Below are 26,798 nucleotides of genomic sequence, written 5' to 3'. Positions count from 1 at the left end.
CTCATGGACTTGCCCCTGGAACCTGCCCAGCCTGGGGCCACAGGATGGAGCTCACTGCAATCCCCCCCTTAACCCTTGGTGGTGACCCCGGCATGGGGCCGGGCTCCCGGTGCCTCTGGGATGCCTTCCAGGCCCCAGACACAGTCACCCATTTGTCCACTACTGTCATCTTCTGTCACTTTCTGCCTTGAAATTTATGCTTTGGTATAAGTGGACATGGCTCTTTCATGGCTCTCTCCAGGCCAGATCCATCTATAAAGCCTTCTACAAATCCCTCCCACACTCCTTCCCACGGCCAGTCCTCTTTGTCTTCCACGGTGCGTATAGGAGTGGTCTCCTTGGAGGCATGCTGTGTGTCTCCAGATTGAGCTCAGTGCTTCTCTTCATTCTCTGCCGGGTGTCTGGCTCACACCTTTATCACCATAGCTTTTCCCAAGTTCATGCCATTAATGCTTTTGCCTGCTTGCCCACTAGGCTTCCCGAGAACAGGAGCCACGCCTTACTCATCTTTGAATCTCCAGCATCTCGCATGTAGTGAGCACTTCATAGATGTTCCCTGAGATGTGGACTTGGCAGCAACAGGAGGTGTGTCCACTCGTAGGTGTCCAGGGCCTTGTGCTTCAAATGGTCCCACACACTTCAGAGTCTGCATTGTAGCTGGGCCTCATCTTTGTGAGGCTGTCAGGTGCACAGATGTACTTCTTACACATTTTGTGGCTTTCTTAACTGTTACACATACATGTATCTTTTGGTTTCCTCGGTATCATGTAGATTTGAGTTTGTTTATTGCAGTAGGGTAAAAATGTTTATTACTTAGCATCCAGTGCCTCTTAGAGCAGAGCTCTCTGGAAGAATTAAATCTGGTTTGCAAATGATTGTATCCAGTAAGACCCAGCTCATCTTCAGAGCACCTGGTTTCAACAGGCAGCCTAGTAATTCTCCAAAGAGAATTTTTCTCCAAAAACCCATGCTGTGTATCACAGCAAGATTTCAACTTTTAAGAAGTGACATCTTTGTTACCCAAGAACATTTTATCAGCCCAAGTGGACACATGGCATTGGGTGTGCCGTGTCCAAGGTCCTTGTTTGGGAACTGACTGCTGGCCCACATCACTGGCTTTCTGGAAGCCAGGATGTGTGTGCACACATGCGTGGTGCCTGGTACCAGAGGATTTTCGGAGGAGGTGACGCAGCCCAGTGACTTCCTTCGGGAGGGAGCTCCGCTTGAGAGAAGCGCCCAGCCAGGGTCTTTGCCAGGAAGCAGTTTCACTGCAGGGAAAACATTCCTTCTCAGTGGCCCAGTGTCTCTAAGAAGAAACCAAGCCCACTCCTCAGGTGTCCTGTCGCCACTCCGAGGCAACTAACTTGGCAGAGTGTGGACACTTGCACAGCTTTTTGAAAGTGCTCAAAGCAAAATTATATGCATTCCAAGTTCATTTCAGTCTTGAAAGTAAAAAGGAGAAATTTTTATTTGTGCATACACACAAATTTTTATGTAAGCACTAGCCAGTGGGGAGCCTGTTTGAATGGATATACTGTATGTGGATAATTAAATTCTGAAGGGGAGAAATGCCTGGGTTTCAAATCCAGTTGGACCAGAAATAACCTAAAGTCAAAAATCACGCCTGTGTTTGGCAAGTGGTCCAGGGAACTTCATGGAGTATAGTGTTGGGATGGGATTGGTGGGCATCAACACCAGCTCAGGAGCTGTGCGTGGCCCCTGACCCTGAAGGTGGTCTCAAGTCAAGTCACTGACATCAGGGGATGAGGACAGATGAGTGATGATTTTTTTGAAGATTTTTTTTTTTTTATGTGGACCATTTAAAAGTCTTTATTGAATTTGTTGCAATACCGTTTCTCCATTATGTTTTGGTATTTTGGCCGTGAGGCATGTAGGATGTTAGCTCCCTGACCAGGGATGGAACCCGCACCTCCTGCTTTGGAAAGAGAAGTCTTAACCACTGGACCACCAGGGAAGTCCCTGAGTGATGATTATTTTTAACCCGACTTTTTATTTTCACAAACAAGCAAAAAAGACATTATTGCAGTGAACATGTTGCCGTATATCCCAGTCTGTACTTCTGTTTGTCCCACTGTCTAGTCATGTCTGTCTTTCTCTGTGTGTGTTTGTGCATGTATGTGTACATTTGTGTACTTGTATATTTATATAGATTTTTATGTGTTCTTTTACCAGATGGGTTCACACTGGTCTTGTGAGAGTTTTTTGCACTTACCTGTCTTTTCCTCTTCATACGTGTTACCCTCTGTCATTTTAAGTCCATGTGCAATTCCTTTGTATGGCCACTCCACACCTTACTTATCTTCTGTTGGTAGGTGGTGGTGTGTAGTTTGGCGCTATGACGAGCAATTGGGGTGAACACATTTGTAGCTAAATCTTTGTGCTGATCCTTGAGTATTACTTCCTCAAGGGAGAAAAATGTAGAATGGAATTACCAGGCCAGAGGGTATATTTAATACGTCCTAAGGCTGTTAATACACATTCACAAACTGTCCTATAGGATGGTTGTACATATCACCACTATTGATTTCCTGCCAGTACCGTATGAGAGTTTCCCTCTGCTTGCAAACTCGAAAGGAATCCTTTTGAAGTGTAGACTGTGTCAGGACGAGCACACCCTTCTGGGTGCAGCTCTTGGCTGTCTTCACAACAATGAGAGGGTAGGGAATCCCCCTACCAGAGGCTCCCTCTGCAAGCATGTTCTGAGCATCCTGATCATCAGCAGGGATCCAGCAGGCACGGTTTGTCCTGTGCCGAGCTCCGTGCTGTGTGCGGTTAGCACCAGCCTTCCCGCTCCTTTCAGGTTAAGAGTCAGGATGGGATTTTGGAATGTAAAGCCAGAAGGAGCTAGATTCTGAATGAAGAGTTCTCAGGATTGCGATGCAGAAAACCAGAGGCTCCCAGACACTGGTGCAGACTTCTTACCAGCTGACAGTGATTGTAGGGAAAAAAAGTGGTTTCCTTTTCCTTCCTCTCTCCAACCCCTTCCCGGTTTCTTCCGTAGACTCTCCCTCCTCATTGGCTCAGAGGGTAAAGCATCTGCCTGCAATGCAGGAGACCCGAGTTTGATCCCTGGGTCAGGAAGATCCCCTGGAGAAGGAAATGGCAACCCATTCTAGTATTCTTGCCTTGAAAATCCTATGGACAGAGGAGTCTGGTAGGCTACAGTCCATGGGGTTGCAAAGAGTCAGACATGACTGAGCGACTTCACTTTCACCTTCCTCATTTCTTTGCTCCTTCCCTCCCACTCCCCTTACCTTCTTTCAGTGGGAAAGATAAATGCATCACTCTAGGGAAAGAGTAAGGAGACATCAGTAACAAGGTGTGTTCTTCTGTCTGCTGAGCTTAGCTTCCCTGTTGATGCCTGTCAGCAGGATCTAATCTGTTCACTCAGCACCCAGTGTAGCACTTTACTTGCCATGTAATACACGTGAGCTAGGTTTTCCCCTTAACTCATACCCCATGTAGAAGGCACTTCAGAAATAGCTGGTTATAGCTGGAGATACCCTTGGGAAGACGTGCACCTTCAGGTGTGATCATGTCCTTACTGTCGGTCCTGGGAGGGACAATCACATTGCTCATGGATAGAGTGTCCTGCTACCCCTATTTTTTCTGTTCTTCCCTCACTCTCTGGGGCTTTAAACATTGTTTCATCGTTTCTTTTTTTTTCCTTGCTTGACCTTGAGCATGAAACTTTTATGCATGTAGTTGGAAATATTTCTGTTGCTGGTGATTTGGTAGTTAGTCTGTGTTTAAGCTGATGTGTTTTGTACTGTGTCTTTGCTGGTTTGCTTTATTGGGCTTTCTATTTTTCAGAAGTTTGCTTTGCTACAAGGCTGACTTCCTTTCCCATCTCTGGTCCCAGTGGTATCACTTTTTCATGGACCATTTACTCACTTGGCAGTTGCTGTATAGTGCCTTAAATAGCTCGTGAAGATGCACCGTCTTGGAGAACTTGTGATGAAGCAGCTGAAAACAGTGAACTTCTTCCTGCCATTAACAGAGAGCAGCTTCAGTTCCAGGCGGGCCTCGGGGACATGGCCGGCTGGGTTCCAGAGCACCGTGATAGAGCAAATATTGCCATAGAGAGAGTCATACCAAGTGATTGGTTTCCCCGTCCTTTTAAAAACTATACTGTATTACTCCATTATATTTAGCAGTAGAGAACCTGCCTGCCAATGCAGGAGATGTAAGAGACACAGGTTCAATCTCTGGGTTGGAAAGATCCCCTGGAGAAGGGCATGGCAACCCAGTATTCTTTCTTGGAGAGTCCCATGGGCAGAGGAACCTGGCGGGCTATAGTCCATACAGTCAGAAAGAGTCAGACATGACTGAAGCGACTTATCACACATGCACACACTCCATTATGTTGTATGTTAAGTATGCAGTAGGATTCTGTCTAAAAAATATACATACTTTAATTTTAAAAGCTTATTACTAAAAAATGCTAACCATCATCTGAGCCTTCAGTGAGTCATAATGTCTTTGCAACAGTAACATAAAAGATCACTGGTCAGATCATTATCACAAATATAATAATGAAAAAGTTTTCAGTATGAAATGTATTACTAAAATGTGACTCAGGCATGAAGTGAGCAAATGTTGATGGGAAAATAGCTCTTGGGTTGACTTGTTCCATGTAGGATTGCTACAAACCGTCAGTTTGTTTAAGAAAGAAAAAAGACAGTATCTGTGGAAGTGTAATAAAGTGAGGTCTGTCTGTACTGACTTAGCCTTTTTCTTTCTCGTCCTTGAATATCAGTCCACTGTGCGCCACTGTAAATGATGAGCTCCTTTGTTTTCCATGAGCTGTAGAATTCCAGGCGCCATCTGTCTTCGTTCGGTCCCTTTAGCCTCGCGTTGTCTGCACAGTGGCGGCATTTCTGTTTCCCCTGTTGTATTGATACGATTGTATGATCTGAAGCTGAATTACGTGGTAGCTGAGGAAGGGACGTGCCCTGTGCAGTGATGGATGGCCGTTATGGGCAAGGGTGGAAGGTAGCGGATTCCTCTTCATCCTACACGGCAGCCAGCGTGATTCTCCTCCGCAGCAGCATCTTGCACTCGTTTGATTATCTGCCACACGCTCTCTGTAACTCGTTGATTCATCTGATTAGAGCTTGCTGCTGATTGAGTCATGGTTTCCTGATACACATATGTGTCTGTTGTTGCCCCTAGGCCTTTGCTGGAAACACGCTGTTTCCTGGTCTCAGACCACTCGTCCACATGTCCCTTCGCTCTTCACATGCTAAATCCCACGTACGTTGTCTCTAAAGATCTCGGCTTATTTATTTCTTTTAAACTTTTAATTTTATGCTGGAATGTAGCCGATTAGCCACGTGATAGTCCCAGGTGCACAGCGAAGGGACTCAGCCAAACGCATGCGTGTATCCATGCTGCCCCAAAGTCGTCCTCCCACCCCGCTGCCGGGTAACACTGAGCAGAGTTCCGTGTGCTGTGCCGTCGGATAAGATCCCAGTCACCTAAGTGTCACTTCTGTGGGGAGGCCCTGCCGAGCCGAGCCCAGATTTCGTTTCCCTGTCTCTTCACTCAGAGCATTTTCTTTTATTTATTTATTTCATCATTTAAAGAATATTGTTTTTTTTTTTTTTTGCCTGTGCTGGGTCTTCATTGCTGTCAAAGATAAAGAACAAGTTCACAGCTGGGGTGGGTTTTCTTTTTAAATTACTTTTTGGTTGCTCCGGATCTTCGTTGCTGCGCGCAGGCTCTCTCTAGCTGTGGTGAGTGGGGGCTCCTCGCTAGCTGCGGTGCCCAGGCTGCTTGCTAGGGTGGCTTCCCTTGCTACAGAGCGTGGGCTCCGGGGGTGCACGCCCAGGGGCTGAGCCTCACCGGCTCTGGGGCGTGGGCTCAGTGTCTGTGGGGCACAGACTTAGCTGCACGTTCGTGTGGGACCTTCCCGGAGTAGGGGTGGAACCTGTGTCCCCTGCGTTGGCAGGTGCACTCTCAACCGTTGGGCCACCAGGCAAGTCCTGTGGTGGCACTTAAAATAATTGGTAAGACTGCGTCTCTCGCTGCAGCTCTTTGCCGGCTCTTGGTCTGTGTATTTAGTATATTTAGTGAAAAGTTTTGATTTTCTTAATAACGTGCTCCTGCTTCTAAGTAAGTGTTTTGAGAAGTGATTATTGATTGTATGTGTGTGTATGTGAATTGTTGTGCCCTAAGGAGGCACTTCCACCCCCTTCTTTTCTCCCAGATCATGATGCTAACCTTGAAAAGCCATGTCCCACATCAGTGACCTTAGATATTTAGTCACCATCAACAACCCCCAGATATTATGATCTACTGAGGTTAGTCGTCATTGTTGCTGGAGATGAATGGAAATCAACTAGAAATTTGTGGGAGCAAAAAGGAAGTAAGACGGTTGCTATAATCAGAGTAGATTAAGAAAAATGTTTGAAACAGGTAGTTTGTCTCATTATAAATTGAAATGCTTATTACAAAAAATAACACATTCAGAAATGAATAAAGTAATCACAGGTATTCACAATCCTTCAACCAAGAAATAATGACTGGTTTATATTTGTAATATTTACTTATATTTTATACTCTATATATTTAATTGTATGCTGGGTACTGTAATCATGCATTATAAAGAGTATTTTTAAAAAAACAACAGTGAGCTCACACTTGATACACAGCTCCATGTTTGGCTTTTCCTTTTACTGTTTTCCTGGGCATTTGTGCCCAGGCCACTGAATGCTCATCTTCCTTCCATGTTTATATCACCATGTAACTCTTGCTTCATCACCGATGACTTTTGGGACTATTTCTTCTGTTTGCCCCCATAAATTATTGGTTGTGCTCAGTCGCTTCAGGCATGTTCGACTCTTCACAACCCCATGGACTGTAGCCTGCCAGGCCCCTCTGTCCTTGGGATTCTCCAGGCAAGAATACTGGAGTGGGTTGCCATGTCCTCCTCCGGGAGATCTGCCTGACCCAGGCATCGAACCCGAGCCTGCTGCATTGCAGGATTCTTTACTACTAAGCCACCGAGGAAGCCCAAATTTTTTATTACATTGCAGTTAATCAGCTTGTATAAATCTTACCTGCTTCACTATTCTTTTTTCTTTTTTGGCCTTGCCACATGGCATGCGGGATCTTAGTTCTCTGACCAGGGATCCAGCTCGCAGCCCCTGCGTTGAAAGTGTGGAATCCTAACCACTGGGCCGGCAGGGAAGCCCCTTGCTTTACTATTTTATCAGCTAAATCCACACACCCTGGAATTCTCTATTTGACAGTGCCTTGGGCTTCCCCTGGTGGCTCAGAGGTTAAAGCATCTGCCTGGAATGTGGGAGACCCCGGTTCGATCCCTGAGTTGGGAAGATCCCCTGGAGAAGGAAATGGCAACCCACTCTAGTACTCTTGCCTGGAGAATCCCTTGGAGGAAGGAGCCTGGTAGGCTACAGTCCATGGGGTTGCAAAGAGTCGGACACGACTGAGTGACTTCAGTTTCACTCACTTCACTTTCTGCTTACATTACAGCAGCAAGCGGAGGGACGGAGAGAGATGTCAGAGAGAAATAAGGAATGGGAAGCTTGAGACCTAGAAGAGGCGATGGCAGGGGCAGGCTGGGGTGGACAGGAACACCCTGGGAGGTCACAGGTGCTGTCAAGACCTCCCTCGGTCCGTGAGTTTCAAGCCCTGCCTGGTTGAGCACGTGAGCATCGTGTCCCTTAGCACTCAGAGTCCAAGGAGCACAGGTGTGCAAAGCAGACCAGAGCTCTTCACCTCAGGGGTGTCTTGCCAGGGCAGAGGAGCTGTGGTGCGTTTCAGGTCTTTTTCACATGTTCAAACCCCCTCCTCCGCCCTCTCTTTCTCTGTACCCACAGGTATGCACAGCTTTTCTTTTCACAAATGAACCTTTTCCTTGGTTATCCCATGTGGATCCCACCAAACCGTTTTATCAGAATCATCTACCATGTACAATTCCAGCCTAGAGATTGCTCCCGTAAATCATGGTGCATCTGTGTTCTAAGGCTGCATGATATGAAACTGTGTTTAGGGTGTTAGTTCATGATTTGGGGATCTGTCCAAGATATGGATGAAGAGGAAAGGGTTTCTCGTGTGTGTGTGTGTGTGTGTGTGTGTGTGTGTTCAGCTGTGGTGTTGAAGGCCATTTACCAAGATGTTGTGATCATGGTGAGGGGCCTTACTGTATTTTCCTCCCCTGTATTTTCTGCGTTTGCTGCAGTTAATCATTTTCACCTTGAGGAGTTTGGAAGCACCGCAGGTTGTCGTTTCTCAGGGCACAGAGAGCTCTGCCCTGGCTGATGTCGTCTGCTCCTCGCCCAAGTGTCTGTCACTCTCTGTAACTAGGGTCAGGCTCTGAGTCTCACGACACTGACTTCAGAGCTGTACACAGAGCTGAATACCTGCTCTGTGCCTTGCGGAAGGCCCTCAGGTTGCAGAATCGGCTCAGGTGGTCTCTGTCCTCCAGGAGGCCTGGTGGACAAGGCTCTGTCCGTCCTCTAGACCTGTACGGTCCTGGGGGGTCTGGGCCCTGGCCCCCTTTTGGGCCACAGCTGCCCTCACTCTGTCTCTGTTCCCTGCTTCCATCGGCTTTCACCATGCTAGTCTTGTTGTGTGCTCCAGTCTTTGGCCTGGCTTCCCCCACGTGTGGCACCAACTACATCCTCCTGGTCACGCCCTTCCCTTAGCTCTCCCCAACGCTCTCTCCTGACTTCAGTCTTTTTCACAGCATTTACTACATAAAAGCCTCGCTATTAGTTAGCTACCCCACTCCCCCAACTCCAGGGGCTTCCCTGGTAGCTCAGATGGTAAAGAATCTGCCTGCAATCCAGGAGGCCTGGGTTCGATCCCTGGGTAGGGAAGATTCCCCTGGAAAAGGGCATGGCAACCCACTCTAGTTTTCTTGCCTGGAGAATTCTATGGACAGAGAAGCCTGGAGGGCTATAGCCCATGGGAGTCGCACTGAGCCACTAACACTTTCACTTACCCTCCTCCATCCCCCCAAGAATGGAAGGCTTACAATGGCAGGGACTTGGTTCCTTCTGCGGAGTCTCAGGGCCTAGGACACGGATGGCATGCTGATCAAGTGAGTTGATGATGCATGAACCACTGGCCCCTCTGCTTCGTGCTCAGAGCCTTGCTTGTTTCTTTCATCTCCCTCCTACTATTTTTCTTCCACCTGATTTTCCCTCTGCTCACATCATGGCCATCGTCCTTCTGTCCATTTGTGAAGGCCCAGCTCAGATAGACGATGCAGCCTCCTCCTGTCCCTGCAGCTATAAGTGTCCTCCCTCCACCCTGACTCCTGTTAAAAATGAGACTTTCTCTTTAGGCTCCTCACGTTCCGTGTGATCGATATGCATACGTATTTTATTTCCCTTACGGTTCACTCTTAAGACCTGAAGGCAACTTATCCGTTCTGTATGTCTAAGATGCTACCTTGCACATAGTAGGGGGTTGTTAAAGGCTTGTTGGGCGCATGGCTGGCATGGCTGAATGAAGGCGGGAACAGGCCTCGTGGCGCACTGTTCTGGTGTGTCCGACGGGGAGAGGTCCACCTCAGAACTGTGGACCACCTTTAACTCTGGGAGGCTGTTTCTTGGGTGCAGGTTGCTGTGGTCTGGTTGAGTAGGTGAGATGGAATTCTCAAGTTGAGGTAGGAATAGAGGAGGAGTAGGAAGAGGTGGACTTTTCTCTTTGCTTCTATGAAGAGGAGGTCCCCTTGGGCGTCTCCTTGAGCCTCCCCGGGCCTCAGTCTCCTGGTCTGTACAGTCCAGGAGGACAGGAGCTGAATGCAGGGGTGTGTGCCAGGTTGATGACTTGGTCTCTTGAGTCCCATTTCATTCTAATTACCTTTGGTCTTAGGTTTGATCAGGTAGGTCTCCTGGGTTTAACACGTGGTTCTGGCTGTCTTTATTAGAGCAGGTTATGGCACTATTACAAGAAATAAGCTGCGAAGAAACTCACTTAAAATGCTTATGGCATCAAATTTTACTATTTTTTTTTTAAAGCAATCTTCGTTTCTTTGAGCACTTACCATTTGCAATACAGAAGGCTTAAGACTGGCTTCTGGGAAATCTTTACCAGTACTTTGTAGACCAAGGATTTGAAAGTTCATTAGAAAACCACTCCCAGAGTACTGGGGATACTTTTATTATAAACTTCGACGTCTACCTTAAAGGGGTTTAATTTCACACCTTCCTAGATCAAATTGCATTGTGCAATTGATGTAAGCTCTTGGAATTACAGTTGTATGAAATCACTCTGCTATAGGATAACATGATTTGAAGGAGAAAAGGGGGAGTCTGGGAGTGATTGATGTGGCAGTTTCAGTTGTCTCTACAAGTAGTTTTCTCATGCTAGTTTGCATGCTAGTAGCTTTCTGATGTGTGTAGGAAGGACTGCAGGACCTCTCTAGGCAGAGTCTAGTCTGGAAGAATGGCTGGAAAGTCTTTCATGACTTTCCCTTTGCCTCCCTTGGGGTAGCATCTGGTTTCTGCTCAGCCTTTAAAGAACATCTTGAATGACAAGGTTCTCAAGGTCAGGGAGACAATTGGATGAGACCTGCACAAACTGTCATACCCAAATCCAAACTTTATCTTTAGTCTTCAGATCCCCTAATCTCTGTGGGATTTGCTTTCTGTACGGTGATTTGAGACTGGCTGGAAGGGAGTTCCCGAGGGTGGAAGGGTGGTGAGAAGATTGGCCGTGCTGGGCTAAACCGTTACAGGACCCATTGTGGTTGTGGTCAAAATCTAGTCCCTGGAAAGGATGCGGGAGAAGGGGACCTCTACACTGGTTGTTTCCAGCCACCTTTCCATTTGTCCCTTACCGGACCCTGGACCGAGTCCAAACATCCCGGCAACAGAGCAGAGATTCTTTCAAAAATGACACATACTTGATCAGAACCAGCTGCATAATTTGCAGAGCTCAGTGCATAGTGAAATGTAGAATTAAGAATTTCAGGATGATGATAGCAGAGCATCACATGAGGGCAGGGCCCTGGGCACCTTCACGGGCTGGCCACCCGTGAGGTCATGCCTGGATTTGATGATAACCTGAAAGTCACATAGGAAAAAGCCAGGCCTCCCCATGGACCAAGAACTTTCCCCTTACCTGTTCTCGTACCTCCTGTGGGGGCTGCCTCCCCTTCGGCTCACCTCCCTCGTGGGGTGGGAGCTCCCTCCTGGTCTGAGCTCAGCGTCCACGTCCCGCCCACCTCCCCCTGCAGCTGCCACTCAGGTGCTGACTGCATTCCAGTGGCCACTTTCCTCCTTTCAGAAAGTGAAATGAGAGGTACCAAACTCATCACCACTGATTTTAAGGCATTAAAATTTTTCTTTTTTTTCCCTTTTTGATAATCACAGTCTCACTTTCAGTGTAATGGTGCAAATGGAGAAATCCCCAGCCCCTTGTGTTTTCATTGTCAGTAATAACAGGGATATAATTCGCAAGATGTGCAGTGATGTCTCCAAATGCTAGATGTCTTTTAACGCACAAAAGAGGTCATGTCTCATCAGATAGATTGTATGCTATGCCTTTTATGTTGGCCCTGACACGGTGTGTGTACTTCCAACTGTCATTTAAAAACACTAAAAACAGCTGCAAAAATTATATCCTTTTGTGATTTTCCTTTTAATTATAACATTTAGGAAATTAGCATTTGGGGCCAAGATAATTCTAGTAAAGCAAGATAGTGAATTACACTTATTTAAAATGAAGCTGTATTAAAGTACAATTGCAGTAGATACTCTTTCCTTGATATTAACACACATTTATATTTTACAGTCTGTTGAGGTTTTGCTTTTTGAAATAATTATCATTGATTATGGAAAAAGGTGCATTTTAAAGTATGATTAGTAAATATGTAATATTTAATAGAAGCTAAACAGTGCCAGCAACAGCTGATATCACGTCATATTTAAAATATAGTTCCTGACTTTGTAATTATGACTCTCCATAGACTATTTAGAAGTTTAAGACTGAGCATCTTTGTCTATTTAACTCTTAATTTCGAGGAAATGGAAATCGTTATTTATCAAGGGGACCTTCTCTCTCTCTGTCTTTGACTGCTTGTCTTCAGCCTTGAGGACCCCTCCTTCTCCGCCGGGTGCTGCCGTGTCTGTGGTCTTCCAGACCACATGAGCGTGGCCGCCCCTGGGCTCCTTCTTGTCTCTGGGGATCACATAGGGGAAGCAGATTTGCGCACCTACTGTGCACAGGCGCTCTGCAGAAAGTGCACGTGTACTGTCTCACTCCACACCTGTGTCCTGGGCAACTTCATCCATCTCCACTCCGTTCCCGCCTGGATGCCGGTGAATCTCAGGTCTGTGTCTCCATCCTTGAGAAGGGTCCAAGTGCCAGATCTTTGTTTGTGTTCCCCCTGCCTGCCGGACAGGTCAGTTTGGTTGACCCTGGAATCATTAGATTCAGTACTTGTAAAACTGGGCTTCCTTTCTTGAAGGCAGCATAGAGACAAACTGTGGTGGCCTCTGGAGTCAGTTGATTCTGCCGTTTACTGGAGACATGGCACTTCTCGCGTGTGGAAAGGGGGAGATGGCGCCTAGCTCCCGGGCCGCGGTGAGAGACAGGTGAGGACTGACTCTTGTGTGGACGCTGAGCACCCACCTCGCCTGCACCTCCGTGAGCACAGCCACGGCCGCCCCTGCTGCTGCTCCCCTGGCCCGCTGGGCTTCTCCTGGCCTCAGGTCACAGGCGAGAGGCAGACGTGTGCACCTACTGTGTGCAGGCTCTCTGCAGATGTTTCATGTGAACTGTCCTGTTTGATGGGATGGATGTTCGTTTCCTTTGAGGGAACGCCTGTTATTTTCTTCTAAGTCTGTGAAAATAAAGCACCCAAGGTTAAAGAACTCGTGCCTAGCCTTCCGACCACTAGCCTCTGTATTCAGACCAACTGACCTTTGAGCGCAACCTCTTGGCTGTAATGCTCTGCCTCCCCACCCACTGTGTGACCCTGCGGGAAACCGTCTTTGATTCTTTCTTTCCCATCACAACTCAGTGCAGCCGTTACCAGGTTCTGTCACCTTGACGACTGCATATCAGAAGATATCAGCGCTTCTTTGTCCCTGTAACGTTGGCCCTGCCTCTGTCATCTCTTGTATCCATGATGACACTGTCCTCCGGATCTGTTTCTTGGCTTCTCCTCTGACCTGTTGTCTGTGGGCCCTCCAACAACCCTGTTCCGAGACACTTTTCTGCCACCGTCTTTAGGGTCAAGTTCAGAGTCCTCAATATAACTTCTAAGGCCCCGCACCCTGGAGCTTCTGCAGTCCCACTGAACTTTGGATCTTGCCACCCCCCGCGCGCCCCTCCCCCCGCCCCAGGAAGCCAAGACCTGGCTTTATAGAGCTTTTCCTAAGCTGCTTCTTCATCACGAGGAAGACTGTCATAGCCTAGGTGGAAGTTCCCTCAAGAGTCTTGCCTTGATTCTCATCCTGCCAAATTCTGAGATCGGCCCTGGCTCCATGTGTCAGGTGTAACACTGTCCTTCCTCACTCTGGCTCGTGACTCACTGGGTGCCCTTCCCGGTTTTATCCCGTTGTCACTTACAGACCGGAAGCCCCACGGGGGAAGGGGCCACAGCTCCCTTCTCAGACACTGTATCCCTGGCGCCTTGCGCAGCGCCTGGCACTGGGCTCAGTGAAATCATAGGTGCTGAGTGTCAGCCTGAAGACGCAGATAGTAAAACTCACACGTTACGACCCTTGGAGACACCAGTTACCAGCAGTTGTAGAGGTTAGCACAGATTTTAGTACCAAATTGGTTCAAGCCCTCCCTCTGCTACTTGCCTGCTCCAAGCCTCAGTTTCCTGGCTTATAAAATGAGGATGAGACCTGCAGAGGTTAGAGAACAAAGTGGGGGCATAGCATGCGCAGTGCCTCCCGGCACCTGCGAGTTGTGAACTGTCCTGTGATAAGGGTTTGTTGTTGTGTTGGTTTTTTTTTTTTTTGGCCACACTGCAGGGCACGTGGAATCTTAGTTCAACAACCAGGGATCAAACCCATGCCCCCTGCACTGTAAGGACAAGCTTGTGACCTCTGAAACTCCAGGAAAGTTCCTAAGTCCTGTGATAGGTTTTCATTCGAATCTCTCAGAGCAGCATTTGGCTTATGACCGTTCTTTTGTGACATTGTCAGAGGAGAGCCGTGTTGTCCGCTGATGGTCACATTGAGCCAGTGTTCACAGAAAATAAAAATTGAGAATAAAGACAATTCAAGGAAAATCCCCAGGTTTTGAAAGTGTTTTCACCAGTGATTTTTTTTTTTTTTTTGACTCTACCTCTAAGAAGACTAAACTGTATCAAAGTCTCCTACTAGGAATCATTCCCAAGGATCTGTTTACCATTATATAAAGAGAATGATCATATATGAACTTTAATGAAGCCCTGCATCTACTTAGTGTAATGACATGTAGATAAGGCTTGGGAATTGGCAAATACTCTTCATATAGATTTATGATTGACTTCTCATGGATGGCAGTATCTATAATCTACAGACCATTTTCATTTGAAAGAAAAATAAATATAACCCTAAATGATAAGTTTCAATGAAGGATTTAATATTTTTATTATGCATCATAAACTGGAAGCATTGCTCATAAAATGAATGAATTAGCATGTTTTGGAAGCAGGCTGTTGTGGGTTCAAGTCCTGGTTCCTCTGTGTCTTACCCTCCTGATCTTGGACAAGTTCTTTCCCATCTCTGAGCTCTGGGCTCCTGACATGTTAATGGGTTTATGCTGTGTGCTGCCTTCAGGATTTGCTGGAAGGCAGAGTAAGCAAATGTGTAAACCTCTCAGCACAGCACAATTCTGCTCCCAACCCCCCACCCCGCCCCCACTGCTGCCCCTGAGACATCGTACTCTCAGTTGTAACCCAAATTCAGTTGGTGACAGATCTGTTTGAATTTTCATTAGCTCATCATAAAGGTAACTGTTGCCAACCTGGATTTGTATGTTATCCAAGGAAAACAGTTGACAATGAATTTTTCCATAGTGTAGCTTTTTGACTGGATCTGCCGTCCCCCACAACAGGAAAAGGTGTAAGTTTAACAATTGCAGTTCATGCTGTTTAAAAGGTATAGTGCAACCTTGAAGTAATTCAAGCTAGTATTTGAGAAGAAATCAACTTTTGTTATCCATATTTTAATGAATTTTAAATTGCCCAGTGACCTAGCTCCCTTTATTTTGCTACCAATGTGGTCAATCTGTTCATCATCTCTGTAGCCCCCAGGAGCTGCTATATCATATAATTACTGATTACAGGAGGATCTTGAGAAACCTACATACAGTAGAACCATCTATAAAGTAGTAAAAGTATAAATTTGACTTTTGTGGGCAGTTATTTTTGGCACTCAGTTATTATTAGCACTGTAATTATCCTGGGAAGTGTGCAAAACCTAACAGCCAACTCTGGAGTATTTGCTTGGGAAGGTTGGGAAATGTGATATGTATGAAAAGACGTTTCAATTTGTGCATGACAATTGGCTATTAAGTATCTTACTGCTTTTCTTGTGATGTTTCCCCAGTTAATTCTCTTCTTAATTGATGTCTGTGCTCTCTCTCTCTCTACCTCCCTGGCAGTTTTTTCCCTATAAAAGGACCCATTTGTCTAAGGTAGAGATTGTTCTTCTTTTTGTACTAATCCGTGACTAAACTGCATGGGGTCAGCATGCTTCTCATTTGGAAGTCGTCTTTAACTCTGCTTCTTCCATATAGTGGAAATGCTTCCACTATATGGACTTTCATGTAGTGTTTTTTGTTTCCTTTTCTTCAAGTAAAGTATGTTCCTTCTCAGCCTGAATTCAAGCACCCCAAAATATGTCTAATTTCTAATCATAGTTATAGAGCAGAGAATACATTTTAAGCTTGCTAATCCACAGTGATTAAAAATCATGCTTGACAAACTGATGCTCTTTCGAGAGAAAGAGTGAAAAAGCACTTCCAGAAAAGTAACTCGTTTTTCATCTGATTTTATTAGACTTGAATTTGAGCGGCAGCAGCGTGAAGAGCTTGAGAAATTAGAAAGTAAAAGGTAAGCCACGTGGTGTGGAGTCTTATTCACACCACACAGGGGTGGGTGCCTGTGTTGACGTCCTCGACTGACTTCCCCTGCATCTGTCGTTCCCCTCTGGCTCAGTGTCCATCATTTACACATATGATGACTGCAACTCATTTTTCTTTAGCTGGTCAATTTTACTTCATGTTTGAATTTTTAATTGTTTTTTAATTACTAATTTTTTTTTTCTTGGCTGTGCCACACGGCACATGGGATCTTAACTTCCCGGACCAGGGAGTGAACCTGTGTCTCCTGCATTGGATGTGCAGGGTCTTTACCCACTGGACCACCAGGATAGTCTCAATGTTTGGATTTTTAAAATTAGTTCATTTTCAAATACTTGTGAGAGGGAATAGAGTTAGTAGGCAGATTTACTACACTCATTAAATATAATACACCAAATAATAGATGTATTTAAACTTAACTAAAAAGTATATCTTCCTTAATAATATCCCCTGAGTTTTAAACAAGCCACAAGAATGGCAGTTCCCCTTCTTATGCCTTTTCACTTTTTAAATATCTTTCCTTACGTTGATTGGCCATTTGTATAACCTTCTCTACTCCACCTCTGCATGTTCTCAGCTCCCTTTTCTTTTGGGGTATGTGTCTGTGCACGCACGTGTGTGTGTGTGTGTGGTTATTTAATTGATTTGGAGAGGCTTTTTTAATAGGTTCTGAATATAATACTTTGAAAAAGCTGTATTTTTTTCCCGGTCTATATAACAAGCCAAGAAATGGACCAACGACAGACACTAGCATAGAAAGTAAGGCCACAGAAAATCTGTACCCTGGATATTTATTTCCTAGAAGGTGGAGTCTGGAGGTTACACATGAATTCGTTTAGCTCCCAGCATCATGTAAGATAGGGCTTGGGTGGGTCAGGAGAGAGACCTTGCACCCACACTCTGAAGCGCCCTGGGCTCTTGCTCTAGAGGCCATCCCTCCCAACCTTGAAACACTGAGTTAGCACCCCGTGGGGACCCTTTGCTCTCTCAGACACTTGACACATAGCCCCTGGAATCATGCATTTAAGTATTCTAATGGAGATTGCCATTATTTTCAATGTTATGCATTAATAAACTAATATTTTGGGTCATATGGTGATTGCCATTTGTTCTAAACTAGTGATTAAGTGCTCAACAGCGTGTAGTTATTTGACCTGGAACAATGAAATGTTGATTATCTTGACTTTGATATTTGACCCCGATGAGTTGAGGACAGCATAAGCATTTTTATTTAATGTCATTTTGTCACCGAATTTCCACTGAGTTTTAGCCACTGGGCTGAATAAAATTATTCACATTTAAATTTAAATTGGGCACGGCTCTTTCTCTTTGAGCTCAGGGGTCTTTTAAAATTATATCATGCATAACACATTATGCTTATAGGCACTACAAAGAAATGATATCAGAGGCTACTCGAGGAGATTAGGCAAATGATATGTTGGACAGTTACAGAGTGAAAAAAATTAAACAGCAGGCCACTGGATATTAAAAGGAAAGTGCTGTTCTCTTTTTTGAAATTTTAGTGAAGGGTGTGCAGTGTAAGTCCATTTCCAGGACATATCAGTTCAGGGAGAAGTCAGAGCAGCATGTGAAGCTAGCCATCAAATAACACCCCGTCACCGCTTTGCGTTTCAGAAAACTCATAGAAGAGATGGAGGAGAAGCAGAAGTCCGACAAGGCGTTGCTGGAGCGGATGCAGCAGGAGGTGGAGACGCAGCGCCAGGAGACGGAGATGGCGCAGCGGCAGATCCGCAAGCAGGAGGAGAGCCTCAAACGGCGCAGCTCGCACCTGGAGAGCACGCTCAAGGACCTGCTGGCCGAGAAGGAGCGCTTCGAGGAGGCCAGGCAGCGGGAGCAGCAGGAGACGGAGCTGCAGAAGAAGAAGCAGGAGGAGGAACGCTTCCTGCGTGTCCAGGAGGAGCTCCAGCGCCTGCAGGAACTCAACAGCCACGAGAAGGCCGAGAAGGTTCAGATATTTCAGGAGCTGGAGCGACTCAAGAGGGAAAAGGAGGAGCAGTACGCCAAGCTGGAGCGGGAGAAGCAGCGGCTGGAGGAGCAGGAGCAGGAGCAGGTCCTGCGCGTGGCGCAGCTGGAGGCGCAGCTCCGCGCGAAGCAGCAGCTACTGCGGCCGCCGCGGCGCGGGGAGGCGCAGCGCGCAGCCGAGGAGCGCCGGCACCTGGAGGGCATCCGCGCCGCCCTCCTGCGCGCCAGGGAGGCCGGGGCCGAGGGGGGTGGCGACGGCCCGGAGCTCGAGCAGGCGCAGCTGCGGTTCTTAGAGTTCAAGCGAAGGCAGCTGGCCACGCTGGCCAACCTGGAGAAGGAGCTGGTGCAGCAGCAGGACCTCCTGAAACGGGAGGTGGAGGAGGACCAGGAAATCCTCCACGAGCGCTTACCATCTGGCAGCCAGGAAGAATTGAGGGGGTCAGAAAAGGCGGAGGAGGGCGGCGCGGCTGTTCTGTGGGCAGCCGGAGCGGTGGAGCGGACCGGGCCGGCGGAGGGCAGGCTGCAGTGTAAGAAGCGTCAGCTCGAGGACCTCCTGCAGCAGCATTTGCCTAGGCTGTCGGAGGAGAAGCAGAGAGTCCGTGAGATCCTCGACCGAGGCCCTCTCGGCCTGGACAACACTCTGTACCTAGTGGAGAAAGAGATGGAAGAAAAGGAAGAGCAGCTCGCGCAGTACCAGGCCAGTGCCAGCCAGCTGCAGCAGCTGCAGGCCACCTTCGCGTTCACGGCCAGCGTGGCCCGGCAGGAGGAGAAGGTGAGGCGGAAGGAGAAGGAGATCCTGGAGTCCCGAGAGCAGCAGCAGCGCGAGGCGCTGGAGCGCGCGGTGGCCCGGCTGCAGAGGAGGCACTCCGCGCTGCAGAGGCGCTGCGCCCGGGCCGCCGGCGGCGAGCAGGCCGGGCAGGACGCCCTGGAGCGGGACCGGGAGAGGTGAGCGCGGCCCGGGGAGCGCTGCCACACCTTCCGGGCCCCGGGCATTAGGTTAATAGCTTGGTTTCTACCCCTGAATGCTGTATCTCTGACTGATACAGCAGTGAAGGCTAATTCCTCTTTTCTTTTTCCTTAGAATCCTTGTTTTAGAATCACCATCCTAAATTTGAAAAAACACAAAAACCAAGTCCTGGTCTGTTACCTCAGTGACCTCTAATCGTGTATGTAATATTTTAATAACCATGGAATACTGAAAAGGCTTCCAGCCCTATTTCCCCACCCCTCCCCCGATTCTTGTTTCTTGATCTCCACCCCCCACCCCTCCCTCCCTGTCTCCTGCCCACACCTCAGCATCTCTGTGAGGATGAGCAGCACTTACTCTGATGAGGGATGCTCCTGAGTTCACAGGTGGTGTAGACACCGATTTCCACGCCTGGCAGTGAGCTGAGAAGCAGTCCTCCCCCCACCCTGGGTGTTCTCGGTGCTTGATGGGAGGCCTCAGGATTCGGAATTAATAAATTAAGCTCTCCAGATGTTCTGAACACAAGTCTCTCCAGGCTCATTTGGTGATGATTTACTGATACTACTTCCGAGATTGTGAACTAGGAGCCAGCGCTGTGTTCACAGTAAAGGAAGAGTGTTTCTCTTCCTCCACCTCCTTCCTGTCCCCATGCTTCCCGGAGGTAGGGCCTCAAAACACACACACACACTGGAGGGTGCTTTTTCTGCTAACCCTGTGGGTGTGATCCCAAGACTGTCAGCGAGACTGGCAGCCACGTGGTTTGCAGATGTCTCCAGATGTGGTGTTCTGCAAGGGGGCTTCGTCCCCTGTCCAGCCCCTTCCTGCCCTGCTTAGCGTGGACGGGCTCTTCCCTCTTGGGGCTGCAGTGTTTGTCCTTACCCTTAGGAGGACATGGAGCTTTTCTTTAGTAGTTCCAGACCCTTTGGTCTACTGGGATCTTAACTGAAGCCCCGGTACAGGGGGCTGTCTCCCTGGAAGTCCTCCCCCTGCCTCCCACACCTTCCTCGGGGCTGCAGCAGAAGCCACCTGCTGGCTTGTCAGAGCCCAGCTTGACATGGGCAGAGGCTTGGGATCCATGCTGGTGACAAGGCAAGACATACCGTGAGGTGTTCCTGGAGCTCCCAGCCATCATCAGGGTCAGGACAGGCTCCTTTCAAACCATCTGCTTAAATGATTCTCTTAACCAAGCTCCCCGGTGATTCCCTCAGGCAAAACAGTGACAGGTGAAACAATCAAAACCCACAGTGCTGTGACTTCAGAGAAATAGGTCTGAGGTTTAAAAAATGATTGTTACATAAATGAAATTGCTGGACAAACCTCCAGCCCCAGGAAATGCAAAGCAGAGGGGGGCGTGCTCTCAGTTTGTCTGCTGCGCTTCACGGTGAGAATGCAGCGGGGCTCGGAGCCTGCCGTCCCTGGCTTCTGTCAGCCGGCCTCGCTCCCTGGCCATTTAGTATTAATACTCGATTATGGCAGATACACTTGAGTGATTTCCCAATGTCAGCATTTCTCTGGAAGCTGTGCAAAGGAGGCTTTTAGCTTCGTGTGTTTTGATGGGAGTAGATTTTGCAAAGCCCTGATTGAGGCCGGCAGATTCTCTGCGCTTTGCTGTGGTTGTGAGAGTCCTGTAGCATTCTGGGGGTCTTGTATTTGTGTCTTATTATTTCTCTGGGCTCTCCCAACTGAGCCAGGGCCTGCTGTGCACCCTGACCTGACCATTTGTGAATTTTCCAAAGTGCAAAATACTAGATTCACATGGAGCCAGATTGGACCAACACTGCACTGCGTTTGTCTTCCTCTGCCAACTTGCTTTATGAGCTAGGTTTAATCCGTTTTCTTCTTCTTTCCTCCTCGATGGTTATATAACCACAGCGGACAAGTGTCAGGCACTTGGAAAGTGGCAGGGTTGCCCCTCAACACCAGCTCGTGGCTCCTTTGTCCTCTTGTCTGCTGACCGCAGAGTTGCTGCCAGGCAGGCCAGTTTTTCACGTGTGCCTCGACCCTTTCCTTGGGACTCACTGCTGTCCCTTGCCACCCGTATAAATCCCGCTCAGCCTTCAGAGCCCCACCAGAGCCTCTTTGCTCTGGTGGAGTCCTTCCCACTGCCCAGCCCTGAAGGATGACTTTGAACAACTTCATGGGCATCATCTTAATCATAAACTTTGGCCACCACCTACTTGAATCGGCTCTTTTTCCTTACCATCTCTGAGATTCTGTGTGGACCTTGTTCCCTGGATCTCTGCCCCCAGCTGGGCGCTGACATCCCTCCCCTGTGCCCACTCGCTTTTCCTTTGAGAATGCTCTGTGCTCTGCAGGCTGGCACTTGGTAATCAGTAGGCAGATGAACGGCTGAGGTAAGCTGGGCACTGCCTCCTGTGAAACCCAGGAGCGCCTACTGTGGTGATCCCATAATCATGTGTCCAAGAACCAAGAACTTGGCTTTCATGATCAGAGCAGAGCAGTCAGGTTGCTGCTGGTGATGTGAGAGCTGGCAGTGTCATAGCGTGTCGGCGTCTAAAGCCAGAATCTCTGAATTTTGGACCCAAAGGAATTTGGAGAGACTAGTTACTCTCATTTGATACACGAAGATGCTGAGATCCAGGCCTCATAGCAGTGAGTGGGCTGCAGCCCCTAGAGGGGTCTAGTGTTCCTCAGGACACACTGACGGGCCAGCTTGGCTTTTTGGCCTGATGGCCCTGAATTCAGTCACGCCTGCGCCAGTGGGAGACCAGCCTCCTACACACTTGACCTTGTATTAGCTGTATCGTCTGCCTTTGAAAGTAAATGTTTGGTTCCGCAGCTTATGGTTTCTATTAATTTCTGTAGATACTCAGCCTGTTTTCCTAGGTCTCTCTCACCTATTTTTCCTTTTCCATACCCTCTGCCTTAGCCAGAGCAGATTCCTGGTTTTTGTGGCTTGGTCCCTTTGTTTCTGCACCTGGAATACCATTCACTGTCATCTCCAAATGCCAGATTCCCACTGGCCTGTGTGGACTCAATTTAGAACTGCCTTGACCTTGAAGGTTCTCCTAGATTGGCGGTTTTGAAAGATTCTTTAAAACAAAAATCTCTTTTGTCAAATAGACATTCTTGTTGGGATATGATGTATAGTCCACAACCAACTGTTTTGTTGAAGCCAGGGTCAGGGCTCAGAATCCTGCACTTGTACCTCTGAGGATTTACTGGGCACAGTAGGAATACCTTTGCCCATTATGTAGAACTCTTAACTCCTAGATGTCTGTGGCATTTGTCCTGAAACTCTCTTGTGGCTTGTTACCACCTTATACAATATCGTATAGGGCTGCAGTACCTTTTCTACCAAAAGGTAAAGCTCCTTGGGCAGTTTTTGTCTGGATCTCCTGTGGTTTCTAGGGAAGAAGCTCAGGAGACACTGTTAATGAATGAATTCACATAACTTCCATCTTTGTAGGTTAGAGCATGAAATCCAGCAGTTGAAGCTGAAGATCTGTGAGGTCGATGGTGTTCAAAAAGGGCATCGTGGGACCTTAGAGGGAAAGCCTGCTGCTTCCAGCTTCCCATCCAGTGCAGAAAAATCTCACCCGGTCCCTCTGATGGATGCGAGGTACTTGACAGCACACTGATGCCAGGCCTGTTTGTGACGTGATTTGATGACTCAGGGTGCCCTGTATTGGCCAGGTGCATATGAAGGACTCTATACAAGATGATGAGCAGTACTTGTCTCCAAGACATATTTGTCTTGATCAGCTGCTGCCTGGCCCCTGGTGGGGTGAGATGTCCTTTAAAAGGGCTCAACACCGGATACTCGGCCAGTCACATCTGAAGAATGCTGATGCAAGTAGTTTGCGTAAGAAGGTAGAATTGTTAAAAGGTTCAGGGAGGGACTTCCCTGGTGGGCCAGTGGTTAAGAATCTGCCTTGCAATGCAGGGGGCGTCTGTTCACTCCCTGATCAGGGCACTAAGATCTCACATGCCGCAGCTGGGGAATCTGTGTGCCACAGTGCAAGATCCTGAGCGATGCCAGGAAGATCCCACAGGCCACAACTAAGACCCAGTGCAACCAAATAAATAAATATTTAAAGGAAAAAAAAGGTTCAGGAGAACCCGAAAGGAGTGATGCCAGGCCAGGTCGAGAGGAGCAAAGTAGAGTTAATTGGATTGTACCAAGCAGGACCTTGTGCTGACCAATAGTTTACAGAAGTCATTGGTTACAAATAGATACCGCAGAGACCACACCGTTTATTCAGAATGACCATGAAGAGCATGCATGCATATCTGATGTTACCATAGGAAAGTGATTTTCGATTTGGGTGGCATCATGAGTTGATCTGTGGCTTGGAGCCTTCAGCTAAATCGACCTATTCATTTATTGCCTGTAAGAAAATTGACTGTTTCCCTCACCCCGTCTATGCCATGGGGACATTTCAAACTGCACTGTCCTGAGCCCTGGGTACTAGGAGATAGCTATTCAGATATCAAAATGTACTCAGAATGGCACAAACCTCTGAAGTCCTTTAAACCTAGGTTGTCGTCCTCTGTGGCACTTAAAATTTAAGTGAAGGTTCAGGGAGAGAATTTGTTTGTAGGAGGCTCATATTCAGTTGCATATGATTTTCTTTACTGAAATACTGAAATGTAAATACTGTATTCCTCTACCCTTGCACCATTCTTTTGGGCTATTTTACGTATATATTAATCTCTTTACCCAGCATATCTGAAAGTTGTTTAGCCATGGTCAGTAGTACAGAAGTGTTTTTAGAATTATGTGTAGACTTAGATCAAACCAGATTTTTAATTTTTTAGTGTGCCAAGATGTAAACATGCAAAACAGCCCATTTAAAACCATCTGTGTAATTCAGCATCTGTAGACCCTGAGTCAGGAGCCTAGAACTGAGAAAGCCTTGCCTTTGGGTGGCCTGAGTCACTGGAAAGATTTTGACGGAACCAAAATCCTCTGTTCTCCCTGGTTCTTCTGGGTGGGTGGCTGCCCTTGATACAGTTTCCCCTGTGTGTTGTGTGGAGTGCCACATACTTGACTGACAGCTGCCTCAGAAGCCAGCTGTTTCTGGCTTCCACCGTCTTGGCCCTTCGCCGGGCCTTTTGGCAGGTAGAGACCTGTAAAGCGTCGTGTCTCACGGCCAGATGCAGCGGCGAGAGAGAGGAGGAATGAGGTGAGACAGCATGCCGTCTGTGGAGACCGCATCCGCCTCTTTGTCTTGCCTTTTAATCCTCTGAAATGACTGTGTTTTGTGACAATAAATATCACCAGTGTCTGTGAGGAAACCGAGGCTCGGTGAGGGAAGTGCTGGGTCTCAGAGTCAGTTCTGAGTCCGTGGAGGGTCTCTGACTCTTCCTTGTCCCACAGCAGGCGTTCTGCCTGGGACTTAAGAGGGAATTTGGACGGGACAACTGAGTCTCCCTTCTGTTCCCAGGATTCGGTAATTTATCCAGGCCTCTCTTGTTGGAGGTAAACCCAAGGTAGTGAATACGCGATATCACATCTCTTAGAAAGAAGGCAAAGGTTGGAGGCTCTGAGTTAGCTATGTTTTGCATTTAGAACGAGAAGGCTTCTGGTTGCCAAGGGTGTGGTTAGATGGGATTATGGACTCCCGTCCCCTTGGCTTTCAGGATCAGTGCGTACATTGAGGAGGAGGTCCAGAGACGCCTGCAGGACCTGCAGCGTGTGGTTGGTGATGGCAGCAGTGAACCTGCGGACACCGTGAAGGTGAGCGAAGGAGCTGGTGGTCCGGGCGGTCGTTTTCAAGATGACTTTTCATTAAGCAGCTGGGGGTGGTGATCTTTCATTTACAGTTTTTCAGTGAGAAAACTGAAATATAAAATGTTCTCGAATAATTAAATATTACTTGGGTGGAGCTTGTTTACAAATAGTCTTATTTCAGGAGTAACTTTATTTGAACATTTTGAACTTGTGGGGGAAATTCTTAAGTGAATATGAAGTTTCCTAAAATGTTTTATTTACCTTAATTTACAAAAATTCTACACGTAACACCTTTCTGTTCTCTCCAAAAATATAATCAATTTCGTAAGTATTTAATTCACTTGATAAATTATCCCGAGTAGAAATAACAGTTTTGCCTTTGAGAGGATACATACTTGTGACTAGTTGATTTTTATCAAAATGAAGTCATTTCCTTCCTATCCTACAAATGAAGAAGTATCCTAAGGAAATCTTGCATTTACTGTTATGTTGCGAATTTTAAGGTTAGGAATAAATGGTTCACTTCCATTTATAGGCAGATAGATCCACACAGTCACGTTTACCTTGGAAATATAAACTCTCAAGAAAGGTCATTGTTGAATGACAAGTATGTTTCTTTACAATTTTGTTCTCATAAATATTCTAATCAAATCAGTTTTTTTTCCTCTATGTGAACATGCTGTAATTTAATATAGAAGGCTTTTATTTTCATTTCAGGATAATGAGAAACTCTACAATGGCACCATTCAACGTAAGCTAAAATATGAGGTAGGTAATGACTTTTCAGATTGATAGGGTCGCCTTAAATTACGGCATGCTTGTGTGATTAAATTTTCTTAATGTTTAGTTGCATAATTAGAATTTCGAAGGCCCAGTGAGATTAATGGCTAACAGGCAAGGCAAGCTATTATATGACTTAAAAATTAAACGGAATCCTGCCGGTTGCAAAGTGCTCTGACTTTATTTGAATGTGTGTAGCTGTGGTAGAGACCCTCTGCCCAGTTTTTCATTCGTAACAGTATCCTTTCTCTTGGTCTGCATTTAAGAGGCTGAATTATATAATCAGAATCAAATAGGGGGTTTGGAAATGAACCCAAGTACTTCCCAATGTGTTAGGAACCCTGCCTGTTTATGGACCGTGCTGGCAATGGCACAGAGGAAACACTCTTGGTTGGGTAGCTTATTTCTCCAGTGGTTTGTCAAACCAGGGTTTATTTGGGCATATGATTTGTAAGGCTTTTCTTGTATTTTCCTCCACTGAGGGACTTGTCCTTCCCATACACTCCTAAATTAAAAAGCAAAAAAAAAAAAGCAAAACTAGGAGGTGGTAGAAATCTTACATCACTGAACAGAGTGAGCGACAGAGGGGTGGATGTCCTACAGGAGACGGACCATCTCACCCTCCATCCTACCCATCCGGGAATAACGCTGGCTCCCTCTGAATGTCCGACTCCTCAGGAGATGACCTTGTGAAGAAGAGGATGTTGCCTCTCACTTCTTTGTATCCACATGTCTAGCCTGTAGCAGGCTGGCCATGAGCCTTTTGTGGTGCTGGTTTGCAGATACTGTAATGGTGCTCTAACCAGGGCAGATGTACACGGAGGATTCCCATGAAACAGACCAAGAGGCCAGAGAAACACATGAGGTTGGAATACTTGCCAGTTTCTCATTCACGTTAAGTATGCCCCCGGTTACTCTTACATTTTGGACATTTACTCAAGGACTTATTTTCACAACTAAATTTGCCCCCTGGAAAATTGAATCAAAGGCCTTAGGATTCTGTCTTTTTTTTTTTTTTTAAGGGTAGAATATTAGACCAAGAAATGGATACTGTGGCTCAATCCCATCTAACATATTCCTATCAAAATACTTGGCAATTTATAAGATGTGAAATACAGAAATTGATGCTCTGTGTGTGAATCAGTTCCTCTGTTCTGAAATCATGAGTCAATCAACACAAATGACTTTGGTTATCGATTGAACCTCTGCATTAATCCACACGATAAAACCAATGACCTCAGGAATCTTCATTCATGCAAAAAGAATCGCAAAGATGCCACA

The 26,798-nt window shown here is 46.9% G+C and overlaps 1 protein-coding gene across 14 annotated transcripts in view; it reads left to right on the top strand.

The window, feature by feature from the left end:
• Window positions 1-26,798, top strand: part of KIF16B (kinesin family member 16B) — a 279,760-nt gene that overhangs the window by 168,594 nt on the left and 84,368 nt on the right. For 10 of the 14 annotated variants that reach the window (XR_009689993.1, XR_009689992.1, XM_061125983.1 and 7 more), the window contains exons 18-23: window positions 15,610-15,642; window positions 16,007-16,060; window positions 17,725-19,017; window positions 22,470-22,622; window positions 24,647-24,743; window positions 25,455-25,505. Coding sequence is in view for 12 of the 14 variants with exons in the window: in XM_061125983.1 (XP_060981966.1) it covers window positions 15,610-15,642; window positions 16,007-16,060; window positions 17,725-19,017; window positions 22,470-22,622; window positions 24,647-24,743; window positions 25,455-25,505 (1,681 nt within the window). In the remaining 2 variants the exon portion in view is untranslated. Of the gene's footprint in view, window positions 1-15,609; window positions 15,643-16,006; window positions 16,061-17,724; window positions 19,018-22,469; window positions 22,623-24,646; window positions 24,744-25,454; window positions 25,506-26,299; window positions 26,383-26,539; window positions 26,787-26,798 lie in introns of those variants that run through there. The other 4 variants (XM_061125978.1, XM_061125975.1, XM_061125984.1 and 1 more) reach the window with 3 other exon arrangements.

Source organism: Dama dama, chromosome 23, assembly GCF_033118175.1.
Source record: "Dama dama isolate Ldn47 chromosome 23, ASM3311817v1, whole genome shotgun sequence".
Taxonomy (NCBI): domain Eukaryota; kingdom Metazoa; phylum Chordata; class Mammalia; order Artiodactyla; family Cervidae; genus Dama; species Dama dama.
This window is presented reverse-complemented; position numbering and strand designations above follow the sequence as displayed.